At 31.6% G+C, this 14,091-nt stretch overlaps 2 protein-coding genes across 4 annotated transcripts in view; both read left to right on the forward strand.

Moving 5' to 3' along the window:
* The window catches only part of for (cGMP-dependent protein kinase for), a 328,386-nt gene that overhangs the window by 293,956 nt on the left and 20,339 nt on the right, over positions 1–14,091 (forward strand). The window lies entirely within an intron of this gene.
* LOC148277793 (uncharacterized) lies at positions 2,781–6,329 on the forward strand. Its single transcript, XM_088232394.1, has 2 exons — positions 2,781–3,332; positions 6,318–6,329. Exons 1-2 carry the CDS (start codon positions 2,781–2,783, stop codon positions 6,327–6,329), a joined length of 564 nt encoding a protein of 187 aa, XP_088088520.1.

The raw sequence follows: 14,091 nt of genomic DNA on the forward strand, positions 1-14,091 counted from the left end.
CCAACTTGGTACCCATTTTCTAATAGTGAGTTATTTAAAACTCGTTGAAAATGGCCCTAAAAATGAAATATTTGTGTAAACTATAAGATCGCAAATATTTCTTTAAAAACAAAAAATTCATTGATATTTTCTATTATTAACCGTGGAAAATGTAAACAGACTTTTTTTACAATCAAAATAACAATTATTTTTATATTCTGTATTTATTTCACGTATAATTAGTTACAATTATAAATAAAAATAATAAAACATTTATTTTACCTTTCAATCAGTTAGTCGTATCTTACTATAATTGTATGTATTTAAAAACTAATTTTGTAATCAATCAATATGGAAATCATTTAGAAAAGTATTATAATTTAACGGCTTTAGGATACCTACTGAAATGGTGTTTTGAGCTTAAAATTTGTTCCGGATAATTATTGATTTATAACTGTGCTACATGAATTTCTCGTTTGTAGGAATATTTTTTCTGACAAATTGTTTTCCAATAACAGTAAGTAAAATCTACAATATATTATTGTGGATTGTTTGCAAAAGTGGTATGTACTGCAATTTGAATGTTTTTCTACTCAATTTATTATTCACAACACATTTCTTCCGCCAGTTCAATAGCACACGTTAAGAGGGCAGTAAAAGTTATATACTAGTGTCAAGAAGAGGTCAATATGTTATTATTTTATATCTTAAATTTGGCGTGCGGGCATAAGAGGCGTGGAATCCCATCGTCTCTGCCTTTCCATACGAGAAAATAGCGCGACTGTTTCCTTGTTCATTTCATCGTTAAATATTATTATTGTACTTCTTCTTTTGTCTTATCAGTCCATATCTCTGACGCTGGCAATTAATTATTTAGTGATCCTGGGAAATAATAGCACTGGTTAAAAACAAAAAAAAATTGTCTACGAAAGAAAAATATGTGATCCAGGGCCGCGATTATGAACGGCTATCTTCATCGGTATATACTGAGACGGTATAAACTAATATCGATATTTATGTACGAAACTGTGTATATTTGTATGAGAATTCAAAGTATCTTCGTCGGTAACTGGTAATTGAACATGTTTAGAAAAAAAAAATGTAAACATATTCTATTTTTCATACAGAAAACTTAACTTTAATTTGTAGATAAAATTGAAGATAAATTTTAACTTCCCATCAGAAAACGTATCCTGGGCCCATGTATCACAATGGAAAATTAACGTTTGTCTTAAATTTTATCTACAAAATAAAATGAAGTGTTCTGTATGAAAAGGAGAATACGCATACATTATTTTCTTCTAAACATATTCAATTATAGGTTACCGACGAAGATATTTTAAATATTCATGCAAATATTCTCATTTTCGTACACAAATATGAGTTTTTCTTATACAGTCGAAGATAACTCTGTTAACTTCCCATTGTAATCAGGGCCGTGATAGCGTTTTTTCTCCTGAATTCAAATATGCTATTGGTTTTTCCCTAATGGATCCCATTTTTCAATTTTATTTTTTTTAATACTTTCTACATTCTCAACTGCACGACGCAGCATTCTCCAGTGAATTCAATAGTTCCTTAAACTTTTCATCATGTATTGGTTATCGTATTTGTGGACCCACACCTGGCACACCTATTTCTTCTTTAATTTTCGTTTGAAAATTATATTTGAGGTACATAAAACCAGGAGTACGGTCAGTGGCTTTGACGAGGTTCTCTGGGTGATGGAAAAATTCCGAATACATAATTGAAAACAGGATAAAAAACTGCATTCAGTACCTATTGGTACTAGTGAGACAAAAACCATGCTGACCGGTGTAATCGGAGTTGTTTCCTGTGGCCCTATCTGATGGGTATACTCCAGGAGTCACCTTCGTTGAGTCCCGTTACTAGACGCCGGACATTCGCCACCGAGAGGGCGCTGACTAATAGGGAAATATCACGTACTACGAATACCGATAAAAATTTGAAATGGATTTAGAATAATTGATTGTATTTCCAAAATAAATATGGATATTGTGGGGAAATAATTTAAAAAAATAAAATATAAAAAAATATGTCACTAGAAAAACGCGACATGTTCGACGATGTTCTAACAATATTCGAATGGTTTGGAACAAAGTTGAAAATGAACATAGATCGTGATGTATTAGGGCCAATTGTGGCCAATGCAATGACCGGTTTTGCGGGAATTAAAAATTAAAAACTTTGAATTATTTTTTATGCTACTAATTATTAGCTAAACAATATTTTTTTTGCTGGATAGTTTTTTATAGACCCTTTTTACTTTTAAGATGTAAAAGAAACGTAAATTTTCCCAATTGTTATGACACTGATGGACCTGATGGTAATGTCAGTGGTCACGTAGCTCGGGGTTCGCGGGGCCCAAAGTACACTCTTGGACGCAAGTGACTTGGACTTGTTGGTGTTGCTGCTAATTTTATGCAGTTTGACTTTTCGCGACACTTTCTAAAATTGAATGGTGTTATGTGTTGAGTCACACCAACCTCAAACTGAGATAATAATTTATCTTGAACATCAGGCGAATTAAAAAAATATATATATCATTTATCTTGGCTGTTGAGTTTGATATATAAATAATAAGTACTTAATTGAAGAAAAAAAGTGATAAATTTAATATATTGAATATTTTTTAATATAAAATTTTGACAAAAATGTGGGTTAGTACACTTTAGGATTTACTTCCAATATGAATCCCCAAATTACAAAAAGTAAGTTACCGAATAAGACATGTTGGGAATTTTGGTAGAGAAAGCGTTTTTAGCGGGGTTAACACAACAATGGAGTTAACAAGTGCAAGTGCAAATGCAAGTACAAGTACAAGTGCAAATACAAGTACAAGTACAAGTGCAAGTACAAGTACAAGTACAAGTACAAGTACAAGTACAAGTACAAGTACAAGTACAAGTACAAGTACAAGTACAAGTACAAGTACAAGTACAAGTACAAGTACAAGTACAAGTACAAGTACAAGTACAAGTACAAGTACAAGTACAAGTACAAGTACAAGTACAAGTACAAGTACAAGTACAAGTACAAGTACAAGTACAAGTACAAGTACAAGTACAAGTACAAGTACAAGTACAAGTACAAGTACAAGTACAAGTACAAGTACAAGTACAAGTACAAGTACAAGTACAAGTACAAGTACAAGTACAAGTACAAGTACAAGTACAAGTACAAGTACAAGTACAAGTACAAGTACAAGTACAAGTACAAGTACAAGTACAAGTACAAGTACAAGTACAAGTACAAGTACAAGTACAAGTACAAGTACAAGTACAAGTACAAGTACAAGTACAAGTTCTGCTAAAAACAGCCAGGCCACTTTCGTAAAAATCTTTAATAATCACCTTCTAAAAATAATGTTGATCTCAAAAACGGCATTTCTAAATTTGCAGAAAACACCCACAGTATTAACTTATGTATTAATTGTTTATAATTGTCAAAGTAAAAAAAAAGATTTTTCACTCTTTTCACAAATCTCGATTTCACTTTTCTTTGGTTGGCTGCTTTCTGCATAACTACGTTCAAGTACAAATACAAGTTTGGATTTTGTCTAAGAGGAGGAAGACTGCTGCGAGATATTGCATAGATTTATATATTACTAAACGTGTTGTCCAGATGTTTATCAAAATATATGTTTATGTAATAATTTTTATTTTTAGTGTTCTTTAATAACATACATGATTCTAATTTCCTTTATCCCAATTTATCCCAACTCAACACAGGGCTCTTGGCCTCATAGTCAGGGGTACGTTATTATTTTTTTTAATCTGCATATTTACATGAATAAATAAAATAAAAATAAATAAATAAATACCAATTATTAAAACCCCTCATTGTTGCTTATTTGTAATAAATCCTTTCGTGGTCTATTCGGCGTTCTTACTGACATTGAACCTGGGTCAGCGATAACACTAATTTGTCTGGTCTTATCTTTTTAATAAAAAATCAACAGACTTAAGACTCCCACCTTGACTTCCTTATACAGTTCACAGAATACAAATACTCAAATAACGGAACAGATACAAAGTATCATGAAGAACGATTTGTATAGGAAAATGTATTCCGAAATTAGCATAAATCTTCAACAAAGTTCAGGAAAAGTACAATCGTATTAAAATCAAAATCATGCCAATTCACGAATATATTATAATAAATTTTATATATAATGCAAGCCGGTTTCTATAAAAATATTGGGAAATTCTTACTTCTGATAATATGGATTATGGTAATCTCTTGTATAATATAAGAATTTAGAACACCGTTTTCTATTATAAGCGACAGCCAACATTTTTGCTGAGAATCGTTTTATTTTAATGTTTTTTTGATTTTTTATGTTTCATGAAATAAATACAAATCAAATCAATTTAAAAGAAATTCTCACTCGGATTACCAGTCCTAAAGAGGACTGTATAGTGTTAAATTTTATTTGGTCGCGTGTCACTCAAATATTTTTAATATAGTAGATGAAATTCATCCAAACTTATGCAAAACGGTCATGTAAAATTTTGACAAAAGAGTGTACGAGCCAGAAACTCGTTAAAACAATTTATCCGATATGCTATTCCATACATAACTGTATACATCATTGTTGTATACATCATCATTCCCTTTCCGCACCTAATGGTGCATAGGGCACTGCATAATTAATCCAATCACAGCGTATTGATCATTTTTGTTAGATGAAGGTAAGATGATCAGTCTTACACTTCAGGTACCAGTCCAGGGATGACTTGACTTGACTTTTTGCGTAAATTTTTGAACATCCGTTATAATCCGTTTGTCGGCCTAATATAAAATGTTTATTTAAAAGGGTTTCACACTAAAATATTTCATCGTACCTGGACCAGTACCTGCAGCGTAAGTCTGATCATCTTTTCTTCATGTAAAAAAAAAAAATCAAGATATGCTGCGAATGGTGTACCAATGCAGTGCCCTTTAGGTGCGGATAGGGTATGATAATGATGTCATAATCCAATTGGCTAAATTTTGTTGTAATGAAGGAAAATCAATATGCATATCATATTATTCTTTGCCTTTATTGTAATATCATGTCCCTGGGCCCCGATCGCAATGGAAAGTAAAATAAAAATAATAAGTAATAATAATGAATAATAATGATAAGTACAAACTGAAATCAAAATTTGTGTACAAAAATGCGTGAGTTTGTATATAAAGTTGAAATAACTTCGTCGGTACCTAACCTGTAATTGAATCCATTAAAAAAATAAAAGTCGTTTCTGTATATTTTATAATACAATATTTTATCTGCAGTAGTAATAGTTGGTGCACTGGGGTATTTATAGTTGACCATTTTAGCCATAACGATGGAGAAAAATCATTTCGAAAATACAACAATAACGTAATATAAACAGCCGGCCTTCCACTGCAACGACAGCGCGCACTCGAATGTCGTATTGTCAAACCCAATCGTGGACTATGACGTCACAGTGAAAAATCCCGGGAAGCAGAGCGTTTGGGACAGATTTTAAAAGCTCAAATTGTAAATCATAATTGTGAGGTAATTATGGGCTCAAAATATTAAAAAAAATATTATTATATTTTTTTTATTTTTTGCTGATTTTTTTGGGAGAAAATAAAAATTCTTGCACATTCTCTATTTAAGACAACCCTGTCAAGTTCCCATTGTAATACGGGCCCTGAGGAGAATTGATACTAGATTTGATAATTTAAAAATCTAATCAATTATTTCAAAAGATTAATAAAAATATTTCTTATCAGTTTTACTAGCAATAAAGCCAAGTCTTTTTTAAAGAGTTTAATCCTACGTTTTTTTTAGATTAAAAAAATGTTTTTTAGTAAACATTTTTACAGACAGACAGCTGTAATAATGTTGTTGTTGTAATAATAGACAGTTGTATTTTTTTTAATGTCTTGTAGGTTAATTCGAATTGAAAGTTGCATCCTAATATTGTGAATAATCTAATGACTTTTTTGTATTATATTGATTCGCTCACATGAAGAACAAAGACTGTGGTAACGCTTTGATTATGATTTCATTTTCAACTGTAAATTAACTTAGACATAGTTTGTAAAATGGAAATCCATTCTCACGAATGTAATTTGTGCCCGTGCATTTTTTTTACCTAGTAGTTAATAGTAATAGAGAGTGGTTTTGAAAATGAGTTCACAGTGCAATTATTCATTTAAATTAAACTTTAAGTATTACAAAAGAAACTGAAATACTTTATTGTAATGTGTTTAAAGTTTTCTGGATTGTAATTCAATATCTTACGCCCGCTAATATTGTGAATTTTCCTTAATCACATATTGTGTTTCCTCTTTCCCAGAAAATGTCCTAATGACTAAATTAAAAAAAAAAGTCTTCTGAAAATACTTTAATACAATTTTTCGTTTATTTTGCAGGGTTTATATGGCGTTTAATTTTTTAGGTTTATTTTTATGATAAAAATTAATAATGTATTGGAATTGAAAAATTAGCATATCGACTGTAAAAAGGCTCAAATGACTGATTCAATATACAGTTAATTTTGCAAGAGAGTCAATGAAAAAATGAAAAATTAGTGTACATTTATTTTTTTAATAATTTCAAAACAACGTTGGTAAGAAAAGTGTTATGTAAAACTATGAGGGCTATATGGGATAAATCTAAAAAACTAATTGTAATTTAAAACTAAACTACAGTTATTTGTAAAGATAAGTATAATTTTGTGTGATATAAAACCATTGATTTAATGAATGTCGTAAATATAGGTTTTTTAGGTAAACACCAAAATTGACGTCCGATATCCATGAGTGTAGGCTTATACGACGCTGCTTCAAATGCTGAGAAAAGTGGTACATATTAAGGTGTTAACATAAGGTGTGTCCGTTTTTTTTCAAATGAAGAGGATAACACAAAAAAATCCAACAAATTAGTCAATAATGTATTCTCTTTCATAACTGCACTAACGTTTTTATCGTGCACTGCGCAAATATCGTGAGCATGTTTGGGAGTTTTGTTTCCTCGATTCAACGCGAACAGGTCTCGAAAATGCTCACTTGCGTCTACTTGACATTTAATTTTGAAGGCTTGTAATCATACAACGGACGTAAAAGAAAACATAATGTCTTTTAGAGCAGAAAATATTCTTTCAAATAACGTATAACTTTTTCAATGTAAAATAAAAATTGATGCCCATTTTTACATTTGGAAAAAAACGGACACAACTTATGTTAACAACCAATACGTGATATGTATAACTCAATTTCGGTTTTATTGGCGCATAAGTCACCTAGAAGTTTTATAACTCTTCTCCTCCGCTCTGTGAATTTCGTCTCTACTTTTTACTTAAACACAATATTTCCGTAGGTATACTAATTTTTATATGCTACTGTAAGCTGCTGTCACGTTGTTCAAGTGCAAAACAACATTGCATAATGCTACTTGTGATAGATACGTACTACGTAAATAAAATAATAGTGATAAGGAAAAGGTTTATTTAAAAAATAATTGAAAAATACGAGTTTCAACTCGCCAAATACCTACCTAATTTATTTTATATTCTCAGTAAGAGCTCTGGTAGAAAGTTAATCATAAATCACTCATCTCTCTTTAGAATTTTAAATCAATAATAATATCATTTTATGTGTAGTCAATTTAACAATGGTGCCCATTTTTTTTAGCCATGATTGTGTTTTGCGTTTTTTAAAACATTCTCATAATTTTAAAATACAAATATTTTTCATTAATTTATTTTACGAATATGCAGTTAAGTTTTTCAAGTAAGTTTTCTAATTAATAATTATTGGCTATTCCCGATTTCATAGACTTCTCACAATTTTACACAATTTGAAATCACGATCATAATAATTATTATTGTTTTTTTACTGCACGAATATAATGCTCAAATAATCTAGCTATGCATCGATAGCTATCGAAGGCACTCGTACTCCATTGTACACATATCTGATCACTGGAAGTGATAAAAATCATATACTAAGCGTGCACTTTTCGTTATAATTGTGATTTATTAAAATTTGGAATCGTTTTGAGGTGGCTATTTTTTTTATCAGAGAATCCTATTTATAATACGAAAGAGAAATAAGCTTATTTAAATGTAACATTGAGCGCTTCACAAAGTTTGAAAATTAATACAGAAGTGACAGTACTAGCGTATAACAAACTATGGCCTTAATTGTCCCCCGTCTTTGTCGTATTGTCAAGACAAGATCTGGATTTTTTGGTTTGAGTTTACAGCGATTTAACCAAGCACTAAATAAATAGTCCAGATCTTGTCTTGATGTCTCTTATGTTTGTCAATGCTTCTTTTCTTTTTTTCTTAAATGTTTTTAACTATTCTTTTATTGTAATATTTAAACCCTATAAATTGGATACATGGACAATGTCCGTTAATAAATAAATAAAAAAAGTACTTTCTATCTTGGGTAGATAGGAAGAAATTGCTTTAAGGCAATATGCCCGCCCTTATATGTATATAAATTGTATTTGTATTTGTAATTGTAATTGTATAAATTGTATTGTATATAAAGTGTTAAATAAATAAATATCTAGAGGTTAAGATTTGAAAATTCGAGGTACTTGCAGCGCATGCGTCAGATCGTTCGAGATGACATAACGCGCATGGGCCGTAAGATGCAATGTCGATAGAGACGGTTTCGTAATTCCGAGGTTAGTATATCGTCTCGATACATGCCGATGAAGATAGCATTCGTAATCGCTCCCCTGGGTCTTGAATACAAAATGAAGTTAACCAAGTTATCTTCAATCTTCAATTAAGTCTAAAGAATACACAACAAGTATCAAACCTCGGACCTTTACTATTTCTGATATTCATTATCGACATTGCATCAAACATTAAATACTTTAAATTTCTTTTATTCGCCGACGACATAAAAACAAAAAATCTTCGAAAACTTGCGGATTAATTTTTCGAATATCAAGACCATTTAAAAACCCAATTGTTGCAATTGCCAAGGGTGCCTGTCCGCAAATGCTCTTCTATGGCTCCAATTTGTTGCCAGATATCGATTTGATAGTAACTACCAGAAAAGGTATATACATACACATAATACAAGGCTAGCACAACGTGAAGGATTGTCAGTACCGAGGTTTGTAAACAAGTATGGCCAAAGAACACTTCATATACAATTTTCAAAAATATTACTAAGCAGATCTTAAAAGAAAGTGTTGACAAAACGTTTAAGAAAAAAATTTAAATGACTAATCTGTAACAAGGCTTTATATTGATTATTATTTTATGTTAACAGTCACCTATTTAAATTTTTGTAAATAAATTTTGTGTAAAAAATATGTATGCCTTTAGTTCTTAATAATGTTTATATTACTTTTTAAATTTATATAATTTCTCTAACGTTTTTCTTTGTAAAGGAAAAATAAGAAACCTGCTGACTAGCCGGATTCGCGGTTTAGTGGGTTTCATTATTTTCCCTTTTATATTTTCTTTTCATATTTACCTTTTTTAATAAAAAAAATTAAAAAAAATATTCTCTATAAATCTCGGGTCGGAGCTTATTAGAGTTTAATTCTAATTTATTGGTCTCCCATTTACGATAACCATAAAAAGGGGATTGAATCCGCTCAGCGCAAATTTCTTAGAACAATTGCTTACCGAAACAGTTTAATCAATACTCTGGATACCCTCGATAAACTGGAATATTTTCATATTTTTAGCCTTAAAATTTTGAAGAACTTTAGCTTCTTTAATGGTCTTACACAATTTTTTTTTCGGTTAGATGGATGCTCAAGATATTCTATCAAATTAACATCAATGTTCCAAATCGCGCTACTCGCTCTATCATTTTATTTGCTGTGGGAAATTGCAGAACCAACACCAATACCTTATGAGAACAATGAAGTATCTAAAGACAGCCCGGTTAATGTGTTCTTACAGCAAAGACAGTTATACAAAAGTGCAATAATTAGCTCACTTTTTGGCAGATGATACTTTTATACAAGACAATATCTTGTCTATCTGAAAAAAATATTATCTCTTTGTAAATTTTGTTGTTTAAGCTTAAATACCAATACATAAACGGGTTTATTAAGTAACCCGTCAATTGGTTTAAACCAATCAACCGAAAAAAGTTAAATCAAATTAGTGTAAATTTGTATGTTTTTTTTTTTTTTCGAAAAATGTTCAATTACAGGTTACCGACGAAGATACTTTAAGCTGATGTACTAATGCATCCACACATTTTCGTACAGAAAATTCGATTTTACTTTTTAAATAATTGTATAAACCCCTGTTGACTTTCCGTTGTAATCGGGGCCCTGGGTACGTATTTTGATGGGAAGTTAAAATTTATCTTCAATTTTATCTACAAAGTAAAATTAAGTTTCCTGTATAAAAAATATAATATGTTTACATTTTTTTTTCTAAACATGTTCAATTACCTCTTATCGGCGAAGATATTTTGAATTTTCATACAAATATACACATTTTCGTACATAAATATGGATATTAGTTTAAACTTATAATATTAAAAATCAAACACTGATTTGAGTCTACTGAACAATTTATTTTATTTTTACAAATAAAAAAATATAAAAACAAAATTTCGTGTATCAATAATATCAATAACAAATATGTAAAATATAAGATCAAAAAAAATTATATTTTAAAAATAAAATAAAGTGTTCAGTAGACTCAAATCAGTGTTGGATTTCTAATATTATAAGTTTGAATACAGAGTTCTACAAAATAAACACCAAATCAATCAATACTGATATTAGTTTATACCGTCTCAGTATATATCGATGAAGATAGGCGTTTATAATCGCGGTCCTGGTAACCTTAGGATCTTTGCGCAGAAAAAAAGATAATCCTTAGGCTAATAATATGCATTTCATTGAATTGGGGAAAAAAAGAAAGCGAAGAATTCACTTCCCTCTAAGAAATACTGTTGAGGAGTGGACGAGGTGTGAAGAATACCTCGTCCTAGGAGGATGAAAATTTAGAGTGAGAAGAAAGGTTGCGCAACTACACTAATCTGCTGATGGATGAGGCGTGACGAGTGCTGGAACCCTGGTGAAGCTGGCGGTCGGAAGACGCTGGCACAGCTTGTCTGGATGTATCTGGTGGTCTAAAATGACGCAGGCACAGCTCGCTTGTAGAAATATTAGCAAAGCACTCGTAAATGGTAGATTTTGTACTGATTTTTAATGTTGCTACCGGCACTCACACGTAGTATTATTGTTACATGAAGTGCGCTAGGAAATGGAAAGGACAGGTAGGTAGATAATGGATATGGATTTGGTCCGAACAAATACTGACCGTAAATTATGTAATATCATTACGTCAAATAAGCTTCTGTACATTTGAATTATTCGCATCTTAATTCAATCTAAAGCGTTTTGATTTTAATGGCGTTTTTTATACAGTAACAAAAGAGGAAAGCGGTTGATATTGGTAATAATTAGCTGTGGTGCGGTGTATCAATAATTCGTTCAGCAATTTATCAATCCAACTGTCAGAATGGCGTTTCTGCTTCACCGTAACATCTGTTAGAGTTTAGGTTAGGCCCGCACATGCTGGCGTTCGAACGCGCGGGTCAACTCTCCTCCGCAAAAGTAAGTTGCTTTACGCGCACTGGCGGGTAAAAAACCGCCACTGAATCAGTTGAAAATGGATGTCGTGTAAATTGCTTGTGTGTGTGCATTAATTCACAGAGCGAGAAAAAAACGCTAACACCGTTTTTGGGTATATCCCTTGAAGGCCGAAGGTTTCTCAATAGGGTGGAATTATTTTGAATTACTTGAAATTGAGGTACCACAAATTAAACATCGAGGTTCTAAATCCTTGTCACTTTACGGCTGACATTGTGTTGTGCGGCATAAGTTTAAGAAGAATCGCGGTCTCACTTTTCTGCATACAAACGTGTTCTCGTATTTTCTCCCTGGATTATAGAGCTAGAGCAAGATTTTTTTTACACTTAACATATATTTACCATTAGCGTGTTTCTATCGTTTTTTTTTTAAATAAATAGTTTACTATAAATTATAAGAAGTAGAACCATCCAAAAACCCTTAATTGCGCTTGCTTTTATTTGCTGTATTCGGACGTACGGTATAAAAATATGATAACTTTATTTAAAAAAATCAAAAAGTACAGACTTAGAACATTTTATTTTGACACTTTTTGTTAAAGAAAAACAACAAAATCGGGTCAGTTTCGAGGTGCGGATAACGGGTCAACGAAACGTCGATTTTCTCGATTTCGACTAGGCATAAGCAGTCCGACGTGCAGTTGTCTTTTTAGCATAGTATCGGAGATTCGTCTGCGAGAAAGTGTCAGAAAAACAATGTTCAAATAACTATTCATCGAAATTCCCTGTCACCTCTTAAGCTTGGAGAGTAGGAATAATACTGGCCAGCTGCGGGAGTTTAACCGCAAGTGCGCACTTATAAAAATATCTCCCATTTTTTTATTAAAATTTATTAAAAATATTATAACTCGATAGATTCCATACCCTCCTAATTTCAATATAATTCCCGTTGAGCGCAAGTGCTCGCAATGCGCATTTTAATACTTGTCCATACATTACAATTTTGTTTTCGGGTACTGCACTGCGTCAAAAATATTGCTGGTTACGATTTTTGAACTCTTAAAAGGCTGTCCTAAAAAAATCCTTTACATGCGGTTATTGTAACATCGTGTTATTCCAAGCAAAAAACAGAATATTTAGAAGTTCAGACTTTTGAAAAAAAAACGTTTAGACGTACTGTTAAATAATTCCTTTTCCATAATTTACAAAAAATGATAAATAATTTAGTCCTGTTTTAGCTAAATAACATTTATTAAATATCACCAGTACGCCGGTCATTTAACTAGCGTACACTCCCGCTCAATGCCAATAACCGACTGAACGAATTTATTATTTTGTTTTTGTCTCTTTTACACAAACACCGGCCACAGAACAGCGTCTCTGTCTTCCTTATTATAAGTTCTTTTCTCGTTCTCTTTCTTATACAGTAAAACATATTTATTGTGGTATTGGCATCATTTTCGTTCGTATAATTATTCTTCGCATAGCGAGGATAAATATTTTTGTATTAAAATCTAGCATATTTACACAAATTTTACTTTTTGAATCCCGTGCGAAAATGTCCATTTGAAGTTTACAAAAATATACAACTTCATTATTTAAATAAATAAAAAATATATCTCCAGTATTGTATCTTAGTAGACTCGTGTTACATCACAGCCACACGAGAGTTCATCGATGCGATTTTTTAGCCGCGTATGCGCGCACTCGCACGTATAACCATGAATCATAATATAATATTATTATTACGGGTAAACTACCGCGCGTTTTAAAATCGCAATGCGCGCTAGGCCACAATTTTTGAATAAATATTGCGTCACATCGCGCTGTAAATATCAAACCACACGTTTCTGGAGACAGTACAAATCACTAGTAATGGGACGAATAAACATATTAATTTATACCAGTATGGAGTATGGAGGTACTCGGTGGCTTTACGGAGAAACGAAAGTAAAAAGTGAGTTCCTCGTTCAGTTTGCACTAACTTTCTCATGTGAATAATTAGTACGTTTTGCACATTTTTGCTGGAATTAATAAATATATCCGTTTATGTATCGCGTACATATGCAAATGATCTGAATTCAGCTAGAAATAGTTACTAAATTATTTTATTATTCGTGTTGGAAAGTTAATCAACTAAAAAAATAAACCACAACAGAGATGGAGAACATTTTAGAGAAGGGAATATGGAAGTCCACGCATTTACAGGGCTCATGAACTGTCATTGGCTGGTTTAAGTGGCCACTTTACACACTGTGTAACATTCACCATTTTGCCATGTTAATCTTTGTTTTTAATTTTTGTATAAAATTGTAAGATTCAATACGCCCATGTTTTTGTAATTTTCTCACTTTCTGTTGCCTAGTATGTGAAATAATTCAGTCAGATGAATCTCTTTACAACAATAAAGGTTTTAGCTCTTTAACTTCACTAAAATCAACAGAATTGAAGAAATATGGATGTTCAAACATAGGCAAAATGGTGAATGTTACACAGAGTGTAAAGTGGCCACTTAAACCAGCCAATGACAGGTCA

This window comes from Micrasema longulum, unplaced genomic scaffold (assembly GCF_059751315.1).
Source record: "Micrasema longulum isolate JH-2025_06_02 unplaced genomic scaffold, ASM5975131v1 h1tg000979l, whole genome shotgun sequence".
NCBI classification, from domain to species: Eukaryota; Metazoa; Arthropoda; class Insecta; order Trichoptera; family Brachycentridae; genus Micrasema; species Micrasema longulum.